The 27,883-nt window shown below is 33.9% G+C and overlaps 13 protein-coding genes and 5 pseudogenes across 18 annotated transcripts, besides 4 other annotated features; 6 read left to right on the top strand and 12 right to left on the bottom strand.

The window, feature by feature from the left end:
• Window positions 1-11,619: part of a mobile genetic element that runs on past the window's edge.
• Window positions 45-464, top strand: TVAGG3_1043690 (protein of unknown function, DUF4108 family; the record flags this gene model as incomplete). Its single annotated transcript, XM_051255614.1, has 1 exon — window positions 45-464. The coding sequence occupies one exon, from the start codon at window positions 45-47 to the stop codon at window positions 462-464; it is 420 nt and encodes a 139-aa protein (XP_051081188.1).
• TVAGG3_1043680 lies at window positions 481-824 on the bottom strand (annotated as a pseudogene). The gene has a single exon. A coding segment is annotated over exon 1 (344 nt).
• On the top strand, window positions 972-1,843 carry TVAGG3_1043670 (annotated as a pseudogene). Its single transcript has one exon. A coding segment is annotated over exon 1 (872 nt).
• TVAGG3_1043660 (uncharacterized protein) lies at window positions 3,084-3,689 on the bottom strand (the record flags this gene model as incomplete). The annotated part of the gene is made up of 1 exon (XM_051255613.1): window positions 3,084-3,689. The coding sequence occupies one exon, from the start codon at window positions 3,687-3,689 to the stop codon at window positions 3,084-3,086; it is 606 nt and encodes a 201-aa protein (XP_051081187.1).
• TVAGG3_1043650 lies at window positions 4,392-5,695 on the top strand (annotated as a pseudogene). Its single transcript has one exon. A coding segment is annotated over exon 1 (1,304 nt).
• On the bottom strand, window positions 5,744-6,007 carry TVAGG3_1043640 (uncharacterized protein; the record flags this gene model as incomplete). Its single annotated transcript, XM_051255612.1, has 1 exon — window positions 5,744-6,007. One exon carries the CDS (start codon window positions 6,005-6,007, stop codon window positions 5,744-5,746), a length of 264 nt encoding a protein of 87 aa, XP_051081186.1.
• TVAGG3_1043630 (DNA/RNA polymerases family) lies at window positions 6,196-6,363 on the bottom strand (the record flags this gene model as incomplete). The annotated part of the gene is made up of 1 exon (XM_051255611.1): window positions 6,196-6,363. One exon carries the CDS (start codon window positions 6,361-6,363, stop codon window positions 6,196-6,198), a length of 168 nt encoding a protein of 55 aa, XP_051081185.1.
• TVAGG3_1043620 lies at window positions 6,442-7,496 on the bottom strand (annotated as a pseudogene). Its single transcript has one exon. A coding segment is annotated over exon 1 (1,055 nt).
• On the bottom strand, window positions 7,697-8,330 carry TVAGG3_1043610 (uncharacterized protein; the record flags this gene model as incomplete). The annotated part of the gene is made up of 1 exon (XM_051255610.1): window positions 7,697-8,330. A coding segment is annotated over one exon (634 nt), but the record flags the coding sequence as incomplete, so codon positions are not given.
• On the bottom strand, window positions 8,376-8,960 carry TVAGG3_1043600 (phage tail repeat-like family; the record flags this gene model as incomplete). Its single annotated transcript, XM_051255609.1, has 1 exon — window positions 8,376-8,960. The coding sequence occupies one exon, from the start codon at window positions 8,958-8,960 to the stop codon at window positions 8,376-8,378; it is 585 nt and encodes a 194-aa protein (XP_051081183.1).
• TVAGG3_1043590 (uncharacterized protein) lies at window positions 9,569-10,445 on the top strand (the record flags this gene model as incomplete). Its single annotated transcript, XM_051255608.1, has 1 exon — window positions 9,569-10,445. A coding segment is annotated over one exon (877 nt), but the record flags the coding sequence as incomplete, so codon positions are not given.
• On the bottom strand, window positions 10,525-11,049 carry TVAGG3_1043580 (phage tail repeat-like family; the record flags this gene model as incomplete). Its single annotated transcript, XM_051255607.1, has 1 exon — window positions 10,525-11,049. The coding sequence occupies one exon, from the start codon at window positions 11,047-11,049 to the stop codon at window positions 10,525-10,527; it is 525 nt and encodes a 174-aa protein (XP_051081181.1).
• A 453-nt stretch (window positions 11,620-12,072) lies between the features above and the next one.
• Window positions 12,073-12,921, top strand: TVAGG3_1043560 (uncharacterized protein; the record flags this gene model as incomplete). Its single annotated transcript, XM_051255606.1, has 1 exon — window positions 12,073-12,921. The coding sequence occupies one exon, from the start codon at window positions 12,073-12,075 to the stop codon at window positions 12,919-12,921; it is 849 nt and encodes a 282-aa protein (XP_051081180.1).
• A 267-nt stretch (window positions 12,922-13,188) lies between these two features.
• TVAGG3_1043550 (uncharacterized protein) lies at window positions 13,189-13,551 on the bottom strand (the record flags this gene model as incomplete). Its single annotated transcript, XM_051255605.1, has 1 exon — window positions 13,189-13,551. One exon carries the CDS (start codon window positions 13,549-13,551, stop codon window positions 13,189-13,191), a length of 363 nt encoding a protein of 120 aa, XP_051081179.1.
• Window positions 13,552-13,690: 139 nt separating this feature from the next.
• On the bottom strand, window positions 13,691-14,509 carry TVAGG3_1043540 (phage tail repeat-like family; the record flags this gene model as incomplete). Its single annotated transcript, XM_051255604.1, has 1 exon — window positions 13,691-14,509. The coding sequence occupies one exon, from the start codon at window positions 14,507-14,509 to the stop codon at window positions 13,691-13,693; it is 819 nt and encodes a 272-aa protein (XP_051081178.1).
• A 591-nt stretch (window positions 14,510-15,100) lies between these two features.
• Window positions 15,101-16,219, top strand: TVAGG3_1043530 (glycine-rich protein family; the record flags this gene model as incomplete). The annotated part of the gene is made up of 1 exon (XM_001311378.1): window positions 15,101-16,219. The coding sequence occupies one exon, from the start codon at window positions 15,101-15,103 to the stop codon at window positions 16,217-16,219; it is 1,119 nt and encodes a 372-aa protein (XP_001311379.1).
• A 287-nt stretch (window positions 16,220-16,506) lies between these two features.
• Window positions 16,507-16,534: a terminal%2Cinverted (terminal inverted repeat of Mariner transposon ID:TVAGG3_1043510).
• Window positions 16,507-17,805: a mobile genetic element.
• Window positions 16,587-17,709, bottom strand: TVAGG3_1043520 (annotated as a pseudogene). Its single transcript has one exon. A coding segment is annotated over exon 1 (1,123 nt).
• Window positions 17,778-17,805: a terminal%2Cinverted (terminal inverted repeat of Mariner transposon ID:TVAGG3_1043510).
• Window positions 17,806-24,052: 6,247 nt separating this feature from the next.
• Window positions 24,053-27,845, bottom strand: TVAGG3_1043500 (leucine-rich repeats (6 copies)-containing protein; the record flags this gene model as incomplete). Its single annotated transcript, XM_051255603.1, has 1 exon — window positions 24,214-24,558. One exon carries the CDS (start codon window positions 24,556-24,558, stop codon window positions 24,214-24,216), a length of 345 nt encoding a protein of 114 aa, XP_051081177.1.
• Between the last annotated feature and the right edge of the window lie 38 nt (window positions 27,846-27,883).

Below are 27,883 nucleotides of genomic sequence, written 5' to 3'. Positions count from 1 at the left end.
TTTTGAGTAAATTTTAAAAAAAATATTTTTTTCCGATAGAAAAGATGGCAAAATTCATCTCAGTAAACAAGTACATGTCAGGACTTAAAGAAGAACTAGACCCATTCACATATTTGAATGTTTACTTCTACCATTTTGAAAAGTCTTCATTCAGCAAAGTTTGGAACATCGAACCAGTTAAGTTTGCTATTGTGACTAAAAATGGTGCGAAATTTGAAGACTTAGACATAGAAGGTTTGTTAACAGTCAAAGAAAGTTTTGACAGAAGGTTCTCAAACCTTAAAGAAGGCAAAGCATACAAACTTGTTATACCTTATGAACCAAAGAAAGCAGACGACTATGAATATTATGAGTCTAAAGTTGTAGAAGTTCAAGGTAAATTGGGTAAAAAGATTTTAGAGTCTAAGCCAGTGTTTGCTCCTAAAGAGGAAGAGAACATTGACATTGACCCAGAAATGTTCTAAAAATAAAATTTTATTTTTACATGTCAAATTTCTTTTTCTCTGGAACTGGTTCAGGTTCTTTCTTCTCTTCTTCTACTTTCTTTTCTTTCTTTCTTCTTTCTTCTTCTTTTCTGGTGGAGTTATGTCAAATTTGGCGCAACTATATTTATGTAAAAGTTCTTTGTCCTTTAATAGCTCATTCTATTCTGTTTTCTATTTCATCTTCAAGAACAGCGCATGTGTCTTCTTTGCATTCTAAGAAGTTTTGTTGGACTTCATCTCTCCAAGAGGCGTCATCTCTGTCAACAAGTCTGTCATTGACAAATTTTAAGACTGCTCTGCTTAATGTTTTATGGTTCTTGTCATATTCCCAGAAACAGAACTTTAGAACAAATTCACCTTTCTTGTTTACACTATGTAAGATTTTATGGTCGACAGATGTTTTGCTGTCGAAAAGTTGTCTCGAATATAGATAGCGAAATCGCTAGACATTTTCTAAAAGATAAAAATTTTAATTTTTCTAAAAATATGTTAGAAAAAAAGTTTGCTGACATTGACAAAAATTTGAGAATGTTTTAAACAAGAACAAGAGGAAGTTAGAAAATGCTCAGATAAAACCTATACATGACAAGTTCTTATTTGCTCAGAATGGTATAACAGGTCTAATTGCACCACCTGGGTCGGGTAAGACTTTCACTTATCTTAAAATGGCTGCACAACAACAAGAACTAGATGAGAAGAACCCATTCTATGAGTTAGTTGTCATTTGTAGTACTTCTGGTCAATTTGACCAAACCGTCAATTCGTTCAAAGATATTATAAAGAAGTCTAAGTTAGTATGTATAAAAGGATCTGAGTTGTTAGATTGGATAAAGAAGTACCAAAGAAGAGTTTTGAAGTATAATGCTATAAATGAGTATATAAATTCTAAGTTTAAAGACCCAAATGAGGAAATGCAGAGAATATTAGAGAAGAAACCACTTCAGAAACAAACAGAAAGAGATAGAATACATTTCGAAGAAATTGCAATCTTACGATTGGAAGACACCCTCATAGGTGTCTTCTTATCTTAGATGATTTCGCCTCTCATCCTTTGTTAAAGAATAGAGAACAAGATATGTGTCGAATTCTTAAGAAGCTCAGACACTTTAACATCTCAGTTGTCATTTGTGTACAGACAGCAAAGAGTTTAAGTAAGGATGTTAAAAGAATACTTACTGACATTACTTTTCCCCGGATTGTCCGAAGACGATTTCATGGAACTTATGAAAGAGTCCATGGCAGGTAAGTTTGACAGATATGAACTATGGGAGAAGTATAAAGTCATACAAGACCCTCATACTTCTTTCAGAATTCATATCTACGCAAACAAAGTTCAAATTGTAAAAAGTCAAGCTTGAAAAATCTAAGTGTTTAGTCTTAGTAAGATGGTAGCTTCTTAAAGCATATGCCGTCCTTGAGTTTTAGGTACGTGAAGAGAAGTACAATGAATTCAATTACGAGTACAATTGCAATGACAACTAAGGCAACTATTTTTGTCTTTTGCCAGCAAGGGTACTTCTTCTCTTCCAATGGTTCGGCAGAACTATACTCACTCATGAGAAATGTCAAAACGGTTTAATAGAAAAAGTGTCATCTACCCTACTTGTTTGAAGTTGTCAAAATACTCTGTTATTTTTCACGATTTTCAGAGAGTTTTGGCGACTGCGGTTTTTTACTTACTCGCTGTTCTTCACTGTTTTCGTACGGAATCTCTTCTCTCGGTTTTCCGAGGGAAGCAAGCATATGAGGAAATTCATGAAATTTGGTCATTTTTCAGCAAAAATAATGTTTAGGTGAAGAGGTGAGATCTCACCTGTTTTCTCACCTGTTTTCTCACCTCTTTTTTTCACAACCGTTTTACATGGTAAACGTTATTTTTACATTATGACACGAAGTGAAGATTTGCACTTCGTCAAATTTTATAAAAAAATAGCGTTATTTTTACATTATGACACGAAGTGAAGATTTGCACTTCGTCAAATTTTATAAAAAATTAGCGTTATTTTTACATTATGACACGAAGTGAAGATTTGCACTTCGTCAAATTTTATAAAAAATTAGCGTTATTTTTACATTATGACACGAAGTGAAGATTTGCACTTCGTCAAAAATAACAGTTATATAATGAAAAAGTGTCATTTTTTTCATGTCAGAAGACTCGAAGGTGCAACACTTCCAAAATACCGACGAACTCAGAAGAGCAGCATGGCAGTATGTTCTTGACAACTTCTTTGAGTTCTCCAGGTACACCTTGGAAAATGCTGAAGAACTCCGACACAGAGAATTTGGAGAAATTGCGCTCCAATACTACCTTGACAAACAAAGGGTAAAATAAGACTAAAACTTAACGTTTAAAAAGTGACATTTTTAATGAGCTCCGAGTCACCGAGAAAACTTGGTCAGATGTTAGCAGCTTACTTCCCTGAGGAGGATGGAAGCGTTACATACGTAAGGTTCAAAAACAACGAACCTGGAATTGCGTACAAAATTCGCAATTACATGACCATGGAAGTACGAAAGGTTCCTACAAGAGAAACCAGCTCTAAACAACTCAGAAAAGAAAGAATAAAAAGTTTAACTCGTAATTGTTTATTTTTTTTACTTGTATGGGCAAGCTGCAAGAATGAAGTCGACTATCTCAGTCTTTGTTTTGACGAGCTGGACGGCTCTTGCGAGTACGTCTGTTTTGCGGTCTCCAGCTGGTGTCTGACCTTCGTAATTGTGCATGTTCTTGAGAGCTCCAACTGTAAATGATTGTAGGATGAAGAGTCTCTCAGACTGCTTGAGGTAGTCGTCACGGTCACGAACCGAATCTGTGGTACGAGTCGAATTGGTCGACCTTAGGGAAGAGACTGAAAGCCTGTCGTCTTCCATCGGGGCTGTGGCATAATCTTTGCGTAAACGGTTCAGACCTTCTTCGAACTCTTGGGCTCTCTTCGATTGGGATTGAGATTGGAATTGCTGGGGTGGAGCTTGCTGGAACATCCAAGGGTTGGGGAAGTAAGGCATAGGCTGAGGAGGGTAGTTCGGGAAGCCTTGTGGTGGGTAGTAACCTTGAGGTGGAAATTGGTAGTAACCTTGAGATGGAAATTGGTAGTAATTTGGTGGAGGGACTTGCTGGAACTGAGGTTGCTGAGGAGACTGTTGTGGTTCTTTAGGTTCCTCTGGTTTGGGAATGGACTCGGTTGGTGGGACGTCGGACATTCGTTTGTGGCTTAACCGTCGGACCACAACGATAAAAATCTCTGCTACTAGCAGTACTGCTACTGACAGTAGCAGTACTTTTACTGACAGTAGCAGTACTTTTACTGACAGTAGCAGTACTTTTACTGACAGTAGCAGTACTTTATCGTCGAAAACCCTCTCAAATTTTCCTTTTTACTGACAGTAGCAGTACTTTTACTGACAGTAGCAGTACTTTTACTGACAGTAGCAGTACTTTTACTGACAGTAGCAGTACTTTTTCTGACAGTAGCAGTACTTTTTCTGACAGTAGCAATGGTCGAGGTCGAACCTACCGACGAGGCAATTTACCTAATTGAAATTAACGAGCTTGTTAAAGACTTCCTCAGGCAGAATGTAAAAGGCAAGCTTGTTAACGGTTGGATAACGGGAAGGGCTGCCTTGAATCTCGAGACTTCGACTGGAATTCCAATTCAAATACCAGACGGGACAGCCTACGACGACATAAAGCAAGCAAAGAAAGAAGCTCTTCTCAAGTTCTTTGCAAAGCGTCCTTGGATACAACTTCCAAACAGAGAGAACCCTTTCCCAAGAATGAACCAAATTCTCAGGGGTCTCCTTCACTTCTCGGGTCAGCCGTTCTACATAACCTGTGAAGGCGACATCCAACCAGTTCAGTAAACCTTAACGTTTAGAGTAAAAACATTTTTTTTCATTTTTTGAATGAAGCAAGTTAAATTCGTCCCACACCAATCTGAATGGACCGATGAAGAGTTTCAAGCCATCGTTGAAGACGTTGAGAACGACATAGACGGCGAACTTAAAGGAGCTCAAATCACAATTGCAACCAAAATTGCAGAGGTCAAGGAACAGATAGCTCCACTTAAAGCTACCAAAGCTACTCTTGACCTCATGGATAGTTACCGTTTAGATGTCAAGAGTGGAATAAGACAATTAAAATTAAAACTTCTAAACTACGAAGCTATACTCCAAAAGTTAGCAGAAATGAGAAGACTTTACCAGAGCTACTTACATGTAAGGGACTTACCTTCAAGCAGTCCGACCAAAGATGAATTTGTTGACATTGTCCCAATTTTGTCCGAAAGTCAGCTCAGATGTTTCGAACTGCTCCCAACATATCCGGAATATGAACGTTTGCCTGAACTCTTTCGGTTCCTCAAAAAACGTTTTTTGGTTCTCATGTTCCAAACTTTTATCGGAAGAGACAACAAACGTTCAGAAGAAGAACAAGATATTATTTTAAACTTGTTGTATGACATAACTGTCATAACAAGCTTTTTGAAGTAAAACCGCCATTCTCAAACCACTTCATTTTTTCGATGTCCGAACAAGCACCGAAGCCAAACTCAATGGCAGATGTCCTTTCAAGGTTGCCAGACAAGCGCCCAGTTCAAATTCAAATTGCCCAATTGAACGCTCATCTGTCAAACACCATTAAGACTCTCCAAAGTAGTCTTATGGAAGAGATAACCAATCTCAAAGTCGAAGTCCTCACGAACCAAGCTTCCAATAAGAAAGTCCTGAACGATTTCGCGGAAACCTTGCGCCAATACAACATAGAGAACCAAAACCTTGCCCGACTCATCTACCGTTTCTTCGAAGAGATAGACGCCATCTGGAAGGTACTCGGAAAGGACAGAACATGCAACACCGTACTTCGTGAACACAGAATTGCCGAAGGTATTATCAAAGAAGAGGAAGAAGAGGAAGAAGAAGAAGAGAAACACGAAGAAAAGGAAGTTTGGTCAACCCTTGTTGTCGATGACGCTTACGAAATTTCCCAACCCTACCCATACAAAATCCGCAACAAGGCGACAGGCAAGGTTCTTACCCCAGTCTTCAACAACTTGGGACACTTGAACCTTAACCTTCGGAATTACGGTTCAGTTTCCATGGGAAGGCTTGTCGGTATGCAATGGGTTCCAAATCCAGACAAGAAGTCGAGGGTCAGACACATTGACGGTGACAAGCTCAACAACCGTAAGGAGAACCTCGAGTGGTTCTAAGAGTAAAAAAAATTATTTTAGGGGGAAACCCCAAGTAAATTTAGGTGTTTATTTGGATAAGTATGTTAAATTAAGGGTAATTTGCAAAATTAGTTCCCGACCTTTGAATTGGACTCTTTCGTTATCCCAGTTGCGTAGGAGGTCGTCCCAGAGGAGTTGGTAGAATTGCCAATCCAAGGACGATTTGTCCTCCCAGGCATTGAGGATGTACTGCTCGTAGAGTTTCATGACCTCTGCCTTGCACCAGACACCCTCTCCCTTGGAACGTAAGGCTTCTTCGAAGTGCTCGAATGCGATTGGCTGTGTGACCATCCGAAATGACACTTTTTGTCCGTTTGGTCAATGTTCGTGTCTCGTACCATAGTCGACGAAAATACAGACAAACAGGTTATATATGAGTTTGAGACCAAGAATGGTGTAACTCGACCTGTCCGATTCAAAGACTCCGAGGGCGACCATGAAATTAAACGAAATTAGCTAGGAAGGAATATAAAAATTTTTTATTTCATGCAATGTTTTATTTCTGTGCCGTCTTCAAGTATGCCCCAGTACTTACGCTTGGAGAGGACATGAACTTCGGTGAAAATTTTGTCCAATTTGAATTGACCCATCTTCTCACCGACTAAACCCATTTCAATGAGTTTGTTGTACCCTTCTTCGTTCGTCATGAGTGCGTCAATGTTCTCATAGTAAACCACAACTTTCGATTTGACTTCGGAGAAGAATTTGTTGTAGTTGTCAAGGACTGCCTTTGCGAACTGAGGGTAAGACCAATGTTCGACAATAGGTTTTAATGTGGTTACTAAGCCACTTTGACCTTGAGTGAATTCGTACTTCAAAACAAAAGGAGAAAACCTTTCAACAAAGTTGTCGACCTTCTCATAATGTTTACTCTTCATCTCTTGAGGTTTCTTAATGGAATATCCCCATGTCGAATTCATAAGCAATTTGAGTGTCATTGCAAGTTTGGGGTTTGAAGCTTTCCTAATATCATACAGTTGTTGTATGACTTTTCCAACTGTATAGTTCCTTCCCGGGAACTCACCATCTTCGTTTGGAATTCCAGTCGGAATATATTGGACAAACCTCATGTATGCAGCGTTAAGGTCGACATAGTATATCTTTTCATCTGAGTCGAACTTGTCGCAACCAATTGGTCCAGTTTGTGGAAATTCAAGTGAGTCTCTTATCTTCTGAGAAACTTCTCCTGTTATCTCATAAACATCGTCGAAGCAACCTGTTTCATATAAAACCTTCTGACCTAACTCAGATGCTCTCCAATACAATTTGACGTCAATTGGATGTCTCAATGGAAGTTTGTTTATAGCATCTTGAAGTTCTTGCAACCTCATTGGAAGTTCTTCTGGTTCAGGTTGGTATCCGAACAATCCAACTCCTTGTGGAATTGTGTACTTCTTTTGTACTAGAACTTTGTCTGGAACAACTTTTGGTCTTGCTAACAGTGAAAAGTTCGTTTCGTCTTTTGGTACAAAAGTTTCTGTCAGCTTGTCATCTGGAATTGGTTCCAACAAACCTTTCTCGAAAAGAATGTTAACAGCTCTGACAATGTTGCACTTACTTTTACCAAAGAATGGGTTTGTAAGACTTTCGTTCAACATGAAGTGGTTGTGGACAATTACAATCTTCAACCATGGTAAGTCTTTGTCAACAACATAGTCGTCATGTGAAGAACCTTTAGCTGGATGTTGACTCGGATATTGACATTTGCCAACGGTGCAATTTTTGCCAATTGACCTCTGAGAATGTACCTTGTCTTCACACATGACTCAAGATACTTCATCTTCTCTTCTGTAACAAGACCAGAGTTCCTGAGACATGTAAGAATGCAAGGTTCATTGACAATTGTTTCAATTGAATTGTAAATTCCATACCTTGTCAAGTCAATGTCAGACTTATTTATGAAGGGGAAGTATCCAGCATGTTGTCTGACTGCTTGAGGGTTAGGTTGGTACCATTCGAACTTGACACTTGCAATTCCTTCAATTGCATTCAAAATGTCTGAGTCGGAGTCAACCATTTGTTCTCTCTTTGTAGTCTTGAAAGCGTCAAGAAGCATTGCAGCTGTTGTGACATTGCCATGTGCATAGTAAATGTGACCATCCAAATCTGTTATGGTCAATCTGAGATTGTATCCTTTCTTATTTCCATCTTGAATTGCAGCAAGTACTCCCATGAAGCCTTCTTTGTTCTTTCCTTCGTCAAAGTTTACTGTAAAGGTTCGACCAGATGTAATTTGACTTCTAACTTCACGGTACTTCTCATATGCATATCTTGTTCTTTCCATGGGAGCATGACCATCCTCTGCACTACCTTTTTTCCTTCTCAAAGGATGCAATTGTTCGTCATGTTTCCAGTAGAATCTGGCAAAGCCGTCGTGTCCTTCAACTTGAGGTTCACTAACATCGAAAGGCATGTCCATAAGACGTTCTTCTTCTAACCTCTCTAGTCTGTTTGGATAATTTGCACGTGCTGTTTCCAAATCCATTTCGTAGCGAAGACCAGACAATTTGTCATAGACTTTTATGGGTCTTCCCTTCCTATATTTAAAATTCTTCGAAACTCTCCAACCATATCTTTGCAACTCTGCTTTTATTCTAGCAGATTTTCTATCCATTCTATATGGGGGCATTTTTATAAAAATAAAAAAATATTTTTTTCTTTACTTTACATAACCGCCTGCTGCCATAAGTCTTTGACGCCAACCCATACCAGCTAATGAAGGTTGACTTGGTTTAGTTTCCAAACTAAACTTTGGTTTTGGTTTATCTTCAGTTTTTGGTTTTTCTTCTTCTATCGGTTTTTCGTCATTTTTCGGTTTCTCTGACTTTACTTCACTTGCAGGAACAGTTGTGTCGTCAACATCTTCATAAATATCATATGCCATTTGTTTTTGTTTTCCTTTCAACTTTTTGTGTTTGTTGTAAAGTTTAGAATATTTCGACTCTAAGTCAATGAGATGTTCTATAATGAACTGTTGGTCAGTGAAGTAAACTTTTCCATCTGTTGTCTCGAAAGCTCCTTCAGACTTCAATATTTTATTTGTGAGAGTCTGTTTCTTTTTTGAGATACTAGCCGTTCCATTTTTATGAAAAGTGACTTTGTAGTTAGGGTTTGTATTTCCAGACCTGGCACTTTCTATTATTGAATTTTTCTCTTCATCTGTAAGTTCTTTGACAGGTTTTGACAATGGTTCTGAACTTTTTGTTTGTGGTGTCAAATCTACCGTTTCAACTTCTTCGGTCATTTCATCTCAGTAAAAAATTTTAGTTTGGTTTGTTTTCAACTGGTTGTTGTTGTTTTTTAAGTCGGTCTAAAACTTCCTGAGGTATAGGAAGAACTTGACAAACACGTTGTGTAACTGCTGGAAGCCGACAAATCCATCTTGAACCCATTTGTCTCAATGCTGTATTGTTCATTTCATCTCAGTAAAAAACTTTACATTCCCCACGTTTGAGGCGGTTGAGGTTGGTTATTGTTTACCCACTGTTGTGCATGGTTATATCCTCTGTTAAAGAATCTTTCACCTTGGTCCATATAGTGTCCTGCTTGGTTATAGTAGTCATTTGCTTTGTTATAATAGTTTCCTGCTTGTCTTCCTACATTGTCCATCCATCCTTGAACTTTTCCTCTTGTTTCAGGATTTGGAATAAGATTTGTTGCATCTCGTGCTACTCCCAACCTTTCTGTACAGTTTGTATAATAGGTTGTGCTTTCTCTTTCAGTATACCTAATGTACTCAAAATCTTCCTTCCAACTCCAAATACACCTCTGGCTATTGTTCCCACTGCGGGCAAAAATCTGGATGCAACTCCTGCTAATGCGCCAAATAAACCCATTTCTTATAGGATAAAAATGACGAATCCAAACAAGGACCCCTATGTTTCTAAAGCGACAAAGAAAGCACTCATGATAAAAATCTTTAGTTCAACACCAAATGCTTGGTTTATGGATATCTTGGAAAACATTCCGAGAGTTAGAACAGATGGACCACCATACTGGCTAATATTTGTCGGTCAAAACACAAGATACTGTGAAGCCATACCATTATGGTCCAAAAATATTTTAGATGTGAAAACTGCTTTGACAATATTCGTTGACAAATACCATCCAACAAAACTGACATCTGACTGTGAAAGTTCTTTCAAATCAGATGATGTAAAAAACTATCTGCGTTCAAAAAATGTAAACCAATATTTCATTGTCGACCAAAACCATTCTGCTCTTGGTGTCATTGACGGTTGTATAAAAATGTTAAGAGACTTAAACCAACCACAAGGTGGTGAAGCAAATGAAATGTCATATGACGACAAATATAGACACTTCTCCATGGCAAAGATGAGACAAGTTTTAAATATTTACAATAGCCGTAAACAAAAAGGTTTGGGAAACCACTCCCCCGAAGAAATGAAAAACAACCCTGACTTAGAGAAAGACTATATATTTAATAATTTAGTCAAAAGAGACAAACAAGAAAGAATGCCGGGCTTCAAACTTCAGAAAGGTGACAAAGTAAAAATAGAAATACCTAAACGCGACCCATATGAAAATACTATTGACTATGACAACAATGGGAACCCGACAGGTACTCACATTCGTGTTCGTAAAAATAGAAGAAAGTATACAAGAGAATATTATGAAGTTTTAGGCAAACATGGCAAAATGTACAGACTGCAAGCAGAAGATAAAACGACTATTGTCAGACCTCGTTTCAAACTTGTCAAAGTTCAAGGTGGTATACTTTCAAAGACAGTTCCTAACAAATATAAGACAACTCCTGACGAATATGCTAAAGAAGTTGAAAATGACGACTAAGCATTTCTATACCATGCGTAAACTGTCATGTAAGGTGGCATGTATTCTTTACTTTGTCCCGTTGTTTGCGTATATCCTGAAACGTGATGTGTATGGTTTCCTCCTCCCTCAGTGTTACTCCAGTAACAATTTATAGCAAACTTAACGTTGTCTTTAACATAATATCCTTTACCTTTTATCATTGCTGACCAATCCCAATATCTATGCTTATGCCAACCTGCTTGAGATGTACTTAAATCTATGTAGTGACTGTGTGCAGGTAAATTTTCACCTGAAATCGTTTTACTTCCACCTGTTTCCTTTGAAGAGTTTGCACAATACAAAAACCTGTCGACTATTTGAGTCCAAGTTCCAAAACCAAGTACTACTTCTGGTCTGGTAGAGTTCATTGACGTATAAATAGAGCCTATAGGATATAATGTTTGAAGTATTTCTGTCTTTAATGTTTGAAGCTCTGTTTTGTCTGCTTTCTTGTCATATAAATCTTGAGCAGTGAATTTAATATTATGTTCATCCTTCATGACATAAACATCTTTACATCTAATGTTTCTCATCGTCGTTATGTCGTCATCCGATGTTAAACCTTGTGGAAAGTTAGGAGGTTTACAATATAATGCATCCCCACCAGTTTCTTCAACCGTTCCTTCAATACTTTCTATAGCAACAGTTGTGAAGAAATCATGTGTATGGTTCTTGTCTGCTTTCTTTTCAAGGCTAACGTTTAAGTCTGTTATTTCAGATATAGAATGTGTATGTCCAACGGCACTTTTACTGTTTAAGGTTTCTTGTAAGTTTGTAATATTTGCAATGGTATGTGTATGGTTCTTGTCTGCTTTCTTTTCAAGGCTAACGTTTAAGTCTGTTATTTCAGATATAGAATGTGTATGTCCAACGTCACTTTTACTGTTTAAGGTTTCTTGTAAGTTTGTAATATTTGCAATGGTATGTGTATGTCCAACGTCACTTTTACTGTTTAAGGTTTCTTGTAAGTTTGTAATATTTGCAATGGTATGTGTATGTCCAACGGCACTTTTACTGTTTAAGGTTTCTTGTAAGTCTGTTATTTCAGATATAGAATGTGTATGAGTCTTTTTAGAATATTCGTTTTCAGCTCTCGTCACTTCACTTGACATTTTATTGTCAACATATGTTTTGTCTGCTAGTTCAGGATGAGTATGTTCTTTTGTTGCATAAGCATTGTTAGCTCTTTCTTCTTCTTTTGCTATTGCATCGTCTACATATTCTTTGTCAGCTTTGTTGTCAACATCTGTTTTCAAAAGAAGTTCATTTATAGGTTTCTCGTTTAAAGTTCCTTTTGTTGGATTTATACAGACAGTATGGTTCTTATTGTCTTGAAACAGAAACTCATCTGTCATTGGGTTTATTGTCAGTTTTAAGTTTCCTTCTTTCAATGACTCAGATATCTTAGAATAGTTTGAAAAGTTTGTTGTGTTCTTATTTAGAGCTTGCATAATGAGTTGTCGGTTGTGTTGTATTTCTCTCATGGAAGCAATATCTTTCGACATTTTTATTCTAGATAAAATATGCTTCCAATAGAAAAAGAAAATTCAAGAGTTGCTACAACTAAACCATTAGATGAACTTTTTACTAATGTCGGTCAAAAGTTTGAGACAGAGACCGTAAAGCATGAAGGCTATCGTTTTGACTACCCATTAAGATGGCTAAGAGACCCATCTGTCACAAAAGCTATTGGCTTTCGTAGAATGAAGTTCATTTCAGAAGCCATACATGGTTTCCCATTTACGGTCGGTTTTGAAGTTCGATACTATAACAAAGAAAAACGTATGTATGAGAAATTTGAACAGGGAAAACTTTTACAAGTTAGTTTGCTTGTAAACTTAGAAACAACTCTTCAAGCTTTTCAAGAAAAAATAAACGATATCTATATCGAATATGCAAAACAGTATAACATTGACGAAGGAGAATACCATCTCGATATTATTTATGACAGGAAAAATGCAACTGTTAAAATCAATAGAATAGAAGACCTTGGAGAAAACGTTTATATTTCTACAAAATATAACAACTTGGCATGGTATAGATTTATGAGGATGTTAAATCAGCCTGCAGCATATCCAGTACACCCGGACTATTATGAAGTCGAAAACCCTAATGGAACATATGAAAATATTTTCGACCCAGATGCTATTATTGTTCATGCTTCATTTTCTGGCGCCCAAAACTCTTTCTTATGCTTGGCAAATGACTTTTACGAAAAACCTACAAAGTTATACGAACCACCAAGTGGAAGTATTTCAGACTTTCAAGTATGGTTTACTACAGATGGAAGAAAAAGAATAATTCCATTATACCATGCGTTTTACTTAGAACTTAGTTTCATATACAACTACTATCGAACGGTAAAAATATAATTTTTTAATATACCGGTTGTGGTGTTGGATTTGGTTGCCAACTAGACTGTGGTGCAGGTTCAGGCTGTTGTATAACAGGAGCTTGTTCTTCTGGTTCAGGGTCTTTAGGTATAATACCAAAAACTGACCTACCCTTTTACCAATATTTTTGACACCGTTCCAAATTCCTCTTCCTACGGTTTTTATTCCATTCCATATACCTCTTCCAACATTTCGAAAGAAGTTTCCTATCTTACTGAAGAAACCCATTTTACTATATGTAAAAATCTAATGTCCGCCTAGTCTCTTACGTTTCCTGTTGAGTTCCATAGCATTCTTTAACTGGAGCTCATACATTCTGTTTCTCCTCTGGTAGAAAACATATTCTGGGTCAACTCCTGTGTTCGCGTCATCTGCATAAAGTTGTTTATATCCCACTTCAGGGTTTGTATAAAACTCTTTCCATCTCATATTTGCATACCATGGTGGCAAACCTAACGCAGCGTCATTTGACATGGCAGTTTGCATTTGTACATCTGTTGGCACTTGACCATAGTTTGCCATTGCAGTTTGTATTCTAACTTCATTTGGAATATTCTCTGGGTTTGGTTGTCCAGGTTGCTGTGCATTCGCTAAGTTCTGTGCGTCCATTTAATATTAGATAAAAATATCTCTTACGAGTACATATACTGAACATTTGCAGGCATTGGTTCATCTTCATATTCTCTGTACTTTTCTGCCACGTCAAATAAATAAATGACACAATGGAAAAAACCTAAAACAAGTAGTCCTATTTCAAACCACATTTACTTACTAATAAAATTTCTTTGTTATGACACTTTCTCCGGTTTATAGGACCTCTCTCATATTCTATCTTGTCATATCTAAACTCATAGTCATGTATGTCCTCTAACCATCTCATAACGGTTTCCAAACCACTTTTATCGGATGTAAAGTAAAAGCATGGATGGTTATGTAAAACGTCTAAAGTTTCTAAAGAGTCTCTCAAAGTCCAGTCTACTTGGTATTGAAAATCCCATGTGTTATAGAACGGCGGGTCCACTATAAAGAAAACATTTTCCTTGTCTTTATATTTTTCATACAACTCTGTCCAATGACATCTCACAAACTCTATACCCTCAATATATTTTTCTATGTCCTCTTTGAAAACATTTGTATAGTTAAGATATAAAACTTTTGACATAAGTGTTTCAATGTCATGAACTCTTATAGCACCACTATATAATAGTCTAGCAGATATACTATCCCAGTCTATATATTCTGCTTTTTTCAAAACCTCTCTCACAATATTTTTCTTATCTAATGGTATACGTTCCATCTTACCTATAGGTATCTTTTCTTTTAACTCTTTCAATATATTGTTTGTGTCTGGTATATGTTTGAGACGGTCCATATAGTTGTCGAAGTCATTGCATATAATCTTTGAGTCTGGGAATATTGTATGGCACAAATGGGATATATAGAAACTTCCACCGAACAAATCTACAAATGTTAGACCATTCGGTAGTTTCTTAAGTTCTCTCAATATAATATCTTTACATTTACTCTTATTTCCAAAGAACGGTAACGGAGGTTTTGTAAAATTCATTTATATATAATAATAAAAATGTTTTTTTCCTGAAAAGTGACAGAAAAGTGACAAAACATGAAAACATATATAATTTGTGAAAAGCGACACATTATATAATGTTTTCGACCCAGAAGAAGGCTTCTTCCCAGAAGCAATGGAGGAAGAAGAAGAGTCCTCCGAATTCACACCAGAAGACTAACAATTTTCCGAATAAAAACTTCATTTATACTAAACATCTTCGGGGCTAGAGGGCACGAAGTGCCTGGAAGCCCCACTACCTTTTTTTTTTTTAAAAATGCAGTTATGCTTTTGATTCATCAAAATGAAGAACATTTTACTAAAAACATGCTAGTGTGTCAAATCATTATTAAGTTACATGTTTATAATACATTCATGATTATCATTTGTCGGTAATTCATAGATTAGATATCTTTGATTTTATTTTTCTTCCAACTATCCAAACTCATCTAATTGCATTTAAAAAACATGCTTGGTATCGTTTAAAAGTGTTATTTTTTCTGATTATGATTCAGATATAGTTGTTGCCGAGATAAGAAGTCAGAGGTGAATCTCGAATGATGGTAGTAGGTATGTTAAGAACTTCTTTAGATGATCAGATATTCATTATATGAGCCAGATAAGGCTGGTATCAAAATCAAATCACAGCTTCCTGTTTCTGTTGAAGACAATAAATACGTTTTCGATTATCCTTGCGAAGACCCTTCCTCATGTACTGATTACTCCATTGCGCTCCATCCAGGTTTATATAAATTCGAATTGTATGGTGCTTCCGGTGGTAGTTCCACAGGCAAAGTGTCCACCTATCATTATGACTCGGGTGAATGCATGCAGGATAGTTTAGTCAGACTCTTCCACGGCAATACAACATGCCTCTCATCATTTGGTTACAGTGGTGCCGGAGGCTATGTTCGTGGATTGATTCATATTAAGCGATTAACACAAATATATGCCACAATTGGTGGTATGGGACAATATCTGAAAAATTCGATTTGCTCACCCACCCAAAACTGTTTTCACAAGGAGCATATGGTTCCTGGTGGATATGGTGGTGGTGGTAGTTCTGCAGGATATGAATTATGTACGGCGAGTGGCGGTGGGCAAACTTCTGTCCAATTTTTAGAAAATTCCCTCTATCATCGAGTGATAGTTAGCGGTGCTGGCGGTGGGTCTGATGACTCTGCTGGTGATGATTCTAGAGGTGGCTCCGGCGGCAGCCTTGTTGCTCAAGGTTGGTGGGCTGACCGAGTCTACAACGGCAAATATTTAGCAAATTCCTCATCGGGATTTACCTTTGGTACTGGAGAAGCCGCTCAGTTATATGGATCTAAGAATTCTAAAGGAGTACAAATACCGTATAAGCAGACTGATAGATGCGGTGCTGGAGGCGGCTGGTTCGGTGGCTTTGCTAGTCATCATTGCAATGGAGGGTGTGGCGGTGGGAGCTCATGGGCTTTGACAAAGGATGCATATATACCACCTGGCCTGATCGAATCGCGTGATGAGTTTTATGAGAATAATGAATTGAGGAAATATAATTTTGATCTGAATTCTGAATATTTATTTTCAGAAGTTGAACACATCCCGGGCATCTGGCAAGGCAACGGTCGTCTCATAATAACAGTACTCAAATCCCTCTTTATTAACAGTTGTGTGTTAGGATGCCATTTATCGAATTATTTCTTAGGATTTATTATATTTATACGCTAAATTTGGCATTATATAATATGTTATAAAATTGAAGTCAATTACTGAAGTATATTTTTCCATCATATGCGTAAAATTCACAAAATAGAAAGATGACGATGATGAGAATAAATTCTGCTTTGGTCTAGTAGAAAGGGGCTTGAATTTAGAGATTAAACCTCAAGCATTTCATCAAACTTCTGTTTCGTTTACTATGTAGCAGATCTTTAGTCCTATTTACAAATTTTTTGTCTGCATTATTTAATCAAGATTAAAAAGTCAAAAATAAACATTGACTCATGGTCAGAATATAGGGTGTCCAAAGGTGTGTTTAGCACAAACCTGAATACTGCGAATAGAAATAAACAAGTTACATATATATAAAGTTTATTTAAATATAATCACCATTGGATTCAATCACGCGTTCGCAGCGATCGATCCAGGCTTGAAAGACACGCTTTAAATCATCATGAGAAAATTGCTCAAATTGCTCTCTTACAAAATTTTCAAGATCATCTGGACTCGCGAATTCGCGTCCTTCAGCTCTCTTTTTTAGCGTGCCGAATAAATAAAAGTCAGAGGGTGCAATATCAGGTGAATAAATTGGGTTTGGAACAACTTTGACATTGTTTTCCAACAAGTAATTCATTACTTTATGACTTTTGTGAACTCTTGAATTATAAATGAATTGCAAACTTTTGTTTTTGTTGTTTGGATTTCTCAAACTCATCAGAATTGATAATTTGAGTAAGAACATTGTCAATTAGATACTGAGCATTCATCGTATTAGGTTTTTGAAGAATATCAATTGCGATGATGCCATTCACGCCCCAAAAAACCGACAACATCATCATTGGTGTGTCAATTTTTTTCTTCGGGAATGTTTGCGGATTTTCATCCTTCGGGATCCACATGATTTTGGCTTATGTTGCATATTGAAACCAAGACTCGTCCCCTGTTACTAAAAAGCGAAACTTCTTGGATTGATACGCACCCAATATAGAGAGGAGCTCTTTCGAAGATTGGACTCTAGATTTTTTTGAACTGAATTAAGGTTGTGCGGAACCCAACGTGTATACGCTAGTTTGTAGTTCAAATAATTGTGCAGATAATAACTGACTGTTGTACTTGGTATCTTTGTCATCTCCTCTATCCTTCTGAGTGATGCTCTTGGGTCTTCATCTAGCGCTTGAAGAATTGCTTTGATTTTTCTTTGATCCGGCGATTTTTTGTCAATTTTTATGATGGGCGCCTTTTTGTTCATGAAGTGATACATCCTAACATGATACGTTACAGTGGAATAGCTAGGAGCATCCATACCGAAGCATTTTACCAATGTCTCGTAGATTTTTTTACAGTCTTTGCATTTTTTTGCAAGAGCGAGGATGTTTTCTTTATGATTCATTAAAAAAATGAAAAAAATCCCGCCAAAATTTCCCGCGAAACCGCCTCTTGTCTCAAAATTCATTTTATATCCCGGCATGGCCCAAATACAACATACTCATCATATACATATATTCATATTTTTTATTATATATTTATAATCAGCATATATCTCCTTTAATAGTCTCATATAGAGCGCTGTGCTAAATGCACCTTTGGACACCCTATAGTATCAATTTTAACAATGTTCATTTAACGGTAGAGTATTTTTCTTCTAGCCATAATTTTGAAGAAAATGCATGTATAAAAACCGTTTTATATCAATTTTTGAATCTTTTTTTAATCATTAATCATTGAATTTTGCGTATATTATTTTTCATTGCGCACACAAATTCAATATGCAAGAATTATTGAATATGTTTAAATTTCAAGGTTAAATTAAAAAAGAGAAACTTTATTTAAATAATTGTGCCTTATATACAAAGAATATGTATATACCTTATAACAAGCGTTATTTTTAGATTTGATGGTAAATTATTATAAAAAGTGACAAAAAACTGATGAGTGATATTAAATTCGTTGTTAATTCTCAGTATTGCAGAAATTCGTCTTTAGTTAAATATGGAAGTGATTTTTGTTTCGTTATCAATGGTCATCGATTTTATACAACACAATCACACGCAGTTGTTCTAAGTGAAACAGTTCGAAACATGTTGATTACAGATAATAGTGCACAAGAGATTAATATTGATATTAATATTAATACTGATATTAACAATAAAGAAACATTTAATAAAGCATTAAACATTTTTTGTAAGTTTGTTCAAGAAGGATATGTTTCAGAAAACATCGACATCGAAACAAGCGAAATTATTTATGATCTTGGTGTTCTTCTCAAGAACGAAGATTTTATTTCACAATACAAATTCATTATTTCATCAACAATTATCAGTGAATCAAACATCGAATCATTCATCCGATACAGTCTTAAAACATGTGATTTCGATAAAACATGTTCATTCATCGCATCTCATATCTCTTTTCTTGGACCTTCCAAACTTTGTCTTCTTTTTGAATCTGTTTATCATTCTATTGCATCATCGTATTTTAACGAAAACATCGATGATTTTTGTTGATTTTATTTCAAGTATTTTGAGTAATAGATATGTTTTTGTCTACAACGAAGATGATATCTGTGATTTTGTTATTTCATTCATCAAAACATTTTCATCTTTTTTATCATTTTCATCATCATCAAAATTCGACAAACTGATTGAATTCATCAGATTCGAATTCTGCACAAACGAAACAATTTATCGTTTTATCAAATTTTATTCTTCATTCATCAACTCTTTTGATCAAGAAATCAAAACAAGAAATAAAGCAAATGACAATATTCAAAACGAAAATGAAATCTTCATTCATTTATTTGAAACATTAATGTTATCACCAAATAATAATAATCATAAAGAAAACAAACAATATGATAAAATTTCAACAACTGATGAAAACATTAAATTTTTTGAAAGAAATTGGATTTCAAAAATTTTATTTTGTCTTTATGATACATTTGTAAAATGTAGTCAAGAACGAGATCTTTATTCAATCAAATTTGCTGTTGATAATGGATATCATAAAGTATCCCATTTTAATATGACAGTAATTGATTATGCAGTAAGATTAAATAATTTATCTCTTGTTCAAGATCTTATTTCATGTGGTGTTGACCCTAATATGAGAAATGATGATCTAGACACACCACTCCATTATGCTTGTTTTTATAATTCATTCGAAGTTGTCAAATTCCTTCTTACGTTATATGAAATTGATATTAATGCACAAAATAAGTATGGAAATACACCCCTTCATGATGCATGCAGGTCAAATGATACAGAAACTGTAAAACTTCTCTAGAATGTAGAGGAATAAATATTTCAATAAAGAATTACAAAGGTGTAACTGCAATTGATATGACTAACGATGTAAATATTCGAAATCTTTTTAATCAAAAATAAGTAATAATTATATTTAAAATCTAATATGAACAAATTCAAATTTAAATAATCATGTTGTGCATTAATCATTTTTGGCCTTTTTTTACACCTCATATAAAGAAATAATATGATTATAATGACATCTTCGTTTTTCGCTCAGTAATTCGTTTATTCACTCACTGAATGCCACTTAATTTTTTAGAATTTCGATTAATTTAGAAAAAAATTTGCGCCGGAAAGGGGTGATCGCACTCTTTAAGTAGAATAGCTGAGCTACTAAGTAGAGCATAAGAATAAAAGATATAATATCAAGAACCAACATTCCAAGATCAAATGAATTTTCCTTGTAAGGTAGCAATTTTTTTATTATTGATCCACGAATATTTTTATTATATCTATATTGAAACTCATCTAAATCTAATGAGATCATTTTTTCAACAGTAATTTGGATTTTTCTATCAATTTCTTTATAGAACATATTTTCTAATATTAGATGTAATCTGAGTAGTCTTAAGAATATATATAAAAATTGACCAATTTTGCTTCCTAATAATTTCACAATTTTTGAATTTTTGTTGCTTAAGCAAATCAAGCATGTATTAGGTTTACCTTTAACAATCTCAACAAAACCACGGTTTCTACTTTCTTTATTATGTATTTCTTCATAAAATTCATCCAAATATTCTTTTGTTTTATCATTTAATATATATTTTTCCTTCAATAGACAAATAACTGTTTCATTTTCTTGATATGAAATATGAAAAGGACGGGGTTGGTATGAACCATAGTTAAAATTGTACCTATTGCTGCATATTTTATAACTGCCTCCATTTTCGTTATAACGTCTCGAAATTACACAATAAGATATCATTGGTTGCTGAGAAAGGAATGAATAAACGTATTTTTCATTATTAATACTGCGTATCATCCTGAAGAAAGAACTTTTTGCATTTTGAATGGTGTAATAAAATATCATCAAAGCAATAATAACTATCACGAAGTTGGTGTCCATTATATTCGATCATTTAATTTAGGGGGTTTGTTTCAAATTATTAATTTTCCATGCATTCAAAAAATTGAGAAGAATATTATAATTGATCTATTTCAATTTTTTATATATTCCCTTAGTATATATTGTATATATTATGCTTTTAATATTCCAAAACTCAAAATCACTTATTTTTTCAGGGAGTCATCTCATTATTGATAATGTATTTCAATTGAAACTTGAAGCGAGCATGCTGGTCCAAGTGAAAATAGATAAGATATTTCAGTAGTCATAGTGTTGTGTCTAGCACAGCATTTCGCGATTTTTCTCAAATATCAGGGTTTTGATGATATTAGAATTTTTTTTAAAAAAAAGTGACTATTGTTATAACAAGAAAAAGGTTTCATTGAAACAATGAATTCACTATACAGAATACTGTCATTCAATGAAGAAGAACTGAACGATGTTTATCATGATATAAAATTTAAATTAATTGAAACGCAAAAATGTTCTCCATTGTATATTATTAATGCAATAGATAATGTATTGTTGTATAGAAATCGATATTTTACATCATATATGCTTATTTTAAAAAAGATAATGGAAGATTATCACAAACAATTAGATGAAAATTCACCTTTTTTCAAAATATTCTTAGGTAGTATAAATGATGAACATAAACTAGCAGAAAATAATGATTCAGAAAATAATTCATCTGAAATTCATGAAAAAAATACAATTTTCAGGGCTATTATGGAGAATGATAAAAATTTATTTATATACCTCATAAGAGAAGATGATTTCGACGAATCTCAAATGTTAAAAATAATGATGGATACTTTCCTCTTTACTATGGAATAAAGTATAGAACTAATGAAATATTAAAAATTTTGATAGAAAGTGGTTCTAATATCAATGATAGAGATAAATATGGAAGAAAACCTCTCGATTTTGCAGTCATTTTTAATACTATAGAAATAGTCAATATTCTTATTGAATTAGGGGCAAATATTAATGAAAAAGATCAAGAATGGTTTACGCCTCTCCATTTTGCAGCCAATTTTAATCGTGTTGAAATAGCCAAAGTTCTTATTTCACATGGTGCCAATATAAATGAAAAAGATATAAATGGGAGAACTCCTCTTAATATTGCTCAATTAAAAAATAATAAAGAAATAGTGGAAGTTCTTATTTTATTTGGGGCAATTAATAATGAAGTAGATGTTTTGAGTGAAACACCATTAAAAGATGTCCATAAATTGTCACATGTTTGCATTTTAATTTAAAAAGGTATATCTCGACAAATCTCATATCTTTAAGAGTTTTATCATGTCCCAATTTCATTTTGTTGAAGTTTTGTTGGCCAATCTTCCTCTATCGGAATAATTTATGACTTTTATAAATTAATAGTGTTCATAAACAAATTGTGTAAGCCCAAATTATTGTGTTATTGAATTAAGGATCCCGTTTGGAGAAATAACGGTTGAGATCTCCAAATTCCAAAATATAAGCTTTTCCAATTTTGTAAATTATTAATGTAAAACCATACGCTATTTTATATAAATATTACCCCCATATGCACAAATTGAATTTACATATAGCTGAATGACTCAACTTTAAACTATGATGTTTAACATAATTTTTCAATGTTAATGGTTCACATGCATTATGTTCACATATTTTGAATTAAAATCAGATACATATATGCAATAATAATGATTTTTATAGCATAATTTTGAGCTCCAGATTTCGACAAAGTTAAAAAGGTTTTAGATATAGTTTGCTGAGGGAAAAAAATTATCCATGTCCAAAATCCACAGAAATTTATGGCGGTTCACAATAATGACAGCTACATATTCATGTCACTTTAAGGCTGCACTTACACCCATCTGATATTAATTCAAATTTCTGACAAATGGAGTCATTGAAAATTAACCATGCCATAGGGGCGTAAATTCACCCTTTTTTTAAAAAAAAAACTTTATTTTACAAATAACAAACTGAATATTTTACATATACATACAAACAAAAATAAATCTATATAAAAATTCAATCAGAACTATCGGCTTTCTGATCGACATCGAAATCCAAGCCATTTATCTCCAAAACTAAGTCTTCAAACGGCCATCTAATAAAAGACAAGAAAGCAACAGAAGTTGTAATGAAAATTCTGCACAAAACTTCTAATCTGTTGAATCTTTCAACATTTAAGAGAAGACAAGCAATAAGAAGGCCATAATTAGGTAATATAATGAATATATGAGTAATTAATCCAAGAAATTCCTCTTTGTTGTCTTTCTGGATAAAAATAACAGAAAAAATTAAAAAACAAAGAATTAAAAATACAAAACCAGCAAGACCAATAGAAACTAGTCGATCGCTGGATGCAAAATAGAACGCAGCAAGTAAAAATGGCATGATTATGTAAGTAATTTCGTATAATAGGTTTTCTGCTTTTTCTTCCCTAAAAGAAAGATTGATTGTAAGTGCAGCTGACGTGATGACGAATAATGATCGGTAAAACAAAACGAAAAATGAAGATTTGTCGTGGAAGAAATTTAATATGTTGAAAAATGAGAGTTCTGGAAGAGGAATCATCGAAATTGAGATGAGTACAAGCGATATAAGTATGAATCTTTGCGCATTTGTGGCTGTACGCGATTTTAACTTGTTAATCGATCTCAAAACTAATAAACAGCATGTAATCAAGAGAAAACAGCACACACTGAATATAAAAAATATAGATAGACCGTAAACAGGATTGAAATCCTGCCAAATCCATGAAAGATTTGCTAAATTTCCTTTTTTAACTTTAACATGACCATGAAATTCAACTCTGGATACGCGGGAATCTTTGCAACCAAGTAATTTGACCCTATCTCCATTTGATATGTTAAAATTATTCTGATATTTTGGTGTTGCTGTATATAAAGTAACTCCGCGATATAAATCTAATCGATAGTCGGCGCTGATTGCAACTTCTGACTTATTTGTGGCAGTATTGGCCAGAAAAACGTTAATAAAAGGTTGATATGACTGTTTTTGGATATATATCAAAGAAACTGTTGATCTAGAGTCTGTGGCATCGTATTTTTTAATATTCTCCCTATGAATTGAAGGTAGTATAAAAACAAGGACAATTAATAAAAAGAAAATCAAATAATTTGTCAATATAAAGCGAAAATGTTTGTCAAATGACATTCCTTCGTATGCTTCATTTGCAAATATATCTGCATCAAACCCAATATCTTTAAGATTTTTATCATTTCCCAATTTCATTTTTGTAGAAATTTTGTTGGCCAAACTTCCTCTATCGGAATTTACATATATTTTAAAAAATTGTGCATGTCCAAATTATTATGTTATCAGTAGATACAGTAGATTGGCAAAATTTAAAATATACTGAATATAATAATTTTTGATCCAAACGCTCATCTCATAACTTTTCTCAGATCTCATAGGAAAAAATCTCAAATTAAACATCTGGAACTTTGGTCTTCCAATCAAAATTAGAGTGGTAGGGGTTACAAATCACAATTCAGTACACACACACACATATTTGGAATCTATAATTCGAATACATTTTAATTATTTTGTCGGAATGCGGACCCTTAAATTATTAATAAAAAAATATTTCAAATTAATTAAATTTTTTATTTTGCGGTCATAAAATATACAGATGAATCGGCGCTTGTAATAAGTGGTGCACTTGATAGTAATTTAATTCTGTTTCTTCTGCAGAATGCGAAGAAAACAACTAAAACAACGACCGCAATCACAACAATAACTGATATTGATACAATTATCGTAATTTTAACAGTCTTTGAGTGAGAATCATCACCACCACTTCCACAGACATCACTTGTTGTTACATTCTTTCCAGCGAAATTTTCATATCCGAATGATGAAGAAATGAATACGTTCTTGACGTTATCGGATCCTTCTAAAACAGAGTTATCTACTGATGTATTATCACCGCAGTAGTAGAACTCTTTCAAGTTTTTATTGAAGCTGAATGATGATTTGCCGAAATCAGAATGATTTGAAGAGATCAAAACTTTTTTGAGGTTAGTCTTAGAGAAAGAAAATTCTCCAAATATTGATTTGCTTTGTATTACATCAAGTTCTACAATTCCAGAATTATAAAATGAATAATCGCCAAATTTGGTGACTTGTGATATGAAATCGAAATTATTCAAATTCTGGCAACCTTCGAAAGCTCTTTCAGGAATTTCAGTGTATTTCAACAAATCTATTTTATTAAGTTTCGAACAATTAGCGAAACATGCTTTACTAATTGCGACAATTCCTTGAGAATCAATTTCTTCCAAGTTGATGTTTTCATGGAAAGCGAATTGTCCAACATTTAATTTGCCTTTAGTTGTGAATTTCTTCAAATTCGAACAAGAACAAAATGCATGATTATCTACAAGAATTTCACTTTGTGAATCAATATCAAATGATTCCAAATTTGTCAATCCTTTGAATGAAGAATCTCCCAATGTTTTAATAGTTCCTTTAATGTTTATCTTTGTTATTGATTTGGAATTGATGAAAGCCGAACTGTCAATAACTAAATCTTTGCCATTTATTACTAATTCATTGAAAATATTTGTGTTTTCGAATGAGTTCTTTCCAATTTTTGTGACAAAGCCATTGAACTTCAAGTCAATGTTCTGAGCATTTTGAAATGCACAGTCATCAAATGAAATAACATTTGAATTCATTGAAATTGTTTTGATCGTTTCTTTGTTGGCAAAAACATTTTTGCCGATATATAAAGTGTCAAATGTCAAATAAATTTCTGACAACGATTCACAACTATCAAAGAAATCTGTTTCTAAATTAAGCTTGGTATTTGCTGAATTAATTGTCACTTTTTGTAATAACTTGCATCCTTTGAAAAGTGACAATCCTAAATTACAATTTTTACCAATTATTTGTATTTCTTTCATATTGACAAAATCGTTGAAATAATTCTGTTCAAATTCAATGGAATTGCACTGAATAACAATTTTTTCTAAAGATAACTTCGAACTTTGGAATAAATTAAGTGGTAAAATTAAGTTGTCACTTTTTGTGGTGATTGAAACCGTTTTAAGTGAATTTACATTTTGGAAAGTTGTTTCTCTCATTTCTGCCAAAGTTGTTGTTTCAATTATTACTTCAGTTAACTTTGCGCAGTCCTTCAAGAAATTATTTGGTATTCTTTGGTGGAAAATTGAGTTGTCAACAATTGTCACTTTTTGTAATTGAGAACAAGTAGCAAAAGGTGACGATTTGTAAAGTTGATAATTCAAAAGAGGACATTTCACTTCAATTAAAGAATTGCAGTTATTGAAAGCGTCTTCAGCCAAATACATGATTGATGATGGTAATTCTATTGTTGTGAAAGCACAATTAGAGAAAGAAAGAGATCTGATTTCATCAATTCTATCAGTAAAAGTGACTTTTGACAATTTGACACAACCTTCAAATAAACTATTTGTCATGTAAATCAAAGAAATTGTTTGAGGAACTTTGAATTCTTCAAGATTTGTGCAGTTCCTGAAACAATATTTTCCGAAGGATGTCATTGTATTATCTGGCAAAATTATCTCTTTCAATTTCAAACAATTCTGGAAGGCGCCATCATCAACACTAATTAATTTCTTTCCTGCTTCAAATCTTTCCAAATTAACACAATTACTAAACATGAAATAGCTTACATAAGGAACAGAATCAGGTAACTTCACATTAGTTATTTGAAGACAGCCTTCAAATGCATGAGAACTTAATACTTTAATTGATTCTGTCAAAGGAACTAAAGGTAACTTTTCGCATTGATAGAATGCGAATGCATCAATTCCTGTTAATTCTTTCTTGAATGTGATTTTGTTTAAGTTCTTGCACAAAGCGAAACAAGCAAATGGAACATAATCTGATGGATATTCGATTGTTTCAAGAGAAACACAATTATAGAATAAGTTTCTCTTTGTTTCATTAATACAATCAGGTAAAACAACATTTGATAATTTGTCACAATTCATGAATAAATCATTTCCAAGTGAAAAAGTTCCATCAGAAACAGTAACTTTCGCTAAATTCTTGCAATCCATGAACATTCCATCTGGAATGGATACGAAACCGGCTGGAAAAGTGAATTCAACAATTGAATTACATCCTTTGAAAATATATTTTCCATTGATTGATTTGACACCATTTGGAAAAGAATTTATTTGCAAATTGATGCAGTTTTCGAACGCGAAATCTCCAATATAATTTGTATTAGCACTAAATGCAATATTCTTTAAAGAATTGCAATTATTAAAACATGATTCTCCGAAATAATTAACATTTGTAACAGTAATTGTTTCTAATCCAGAACAATTAGCAAAAACAAATGAATTTAATGTTTGTAATGAATAAGAAAACGTTTTAATTGATTGGCAGTTTGCAAATACTCTGTTTCTAACTTCTTCAACTCCATTTGGTAATTCAGAAATCATTAATTTGTTGCAATTTTCGAAACAAGAATCAAAAATTTTCTTGACATTTGGCATCTCAACATTTATTAGATTTGAACAATCCATAAATAGTTCATTACTTAATTCAGTTATACTATTAGGAATTGTAAATGTTGTTAATGAAGTGCAGCCTTTAAATACTCCATTTCCAAGTGTAGAAACGTTTTGTAAACTTGTCAAATTCATATTTTGACAATTTTGGAATGCGTAATCATCAATTTTAGAGAGATCTTCTGTGAGATCAATTGTATTGATTAATTTGCAATCAGACAAAGAGTATTTTCCATATGTTTTGATGTTTGTTTTGTAAATAATAAATCTGAGATTTTCGCAACCAGCAAATGTATAATCAGGAATAGAATCAAGTGGATAAAAGAATGTATTAATGCTCTTGCAGTTGTAGAAAATTCTTGTTCCAAGTGATTCAACTGATTCTGGTAATCGAATTAAATTTAATTCAAAACAACCTTCGAAAGCACTGTCACCAATTGATTTAATAGTGTCAGGAAGAGATAACTCTGTTAAATTAGAACATCCCATGAATAATTTCGCAGGAATTTCTTCGAGATTTGATTCAATTGTGAAATTAACAATTAATGTTCCAGAAAAAGCTGCTTCGCCGAGCTGTGTAACTGTTGATGGAATTGAATCTATTTGGAATTGATTGCAATTCAAAAATGCAAAAGAGTCAATTTTTGTCAATTTCGATGAAAATTTGACAGATGAAAGTAACTTGTTGTTTGCAAATAATCCTTCATTTATGACTGTTACATCTGAAGAAGTGTGAACTCTACGAACGATTGACAACCGGAAAATG

This window comes from Trichomonas vaginalis, chromosome I (assembly GCF_026262505.1).
Source record: "Trichomonas vaginalis G3 chromosome I, whole genome shotgun sequence".
Taxonomy (NCBI): Eukaryota; Parabasalia; order Trichomonadida; family Trichomonadidae; genus Trichomonas; species Trichomonas vaginalis.
Note: the sequence above shows the minus strand (reverse complement) of the source record. Positions and strands in the feature narration are given on the sequence as shown.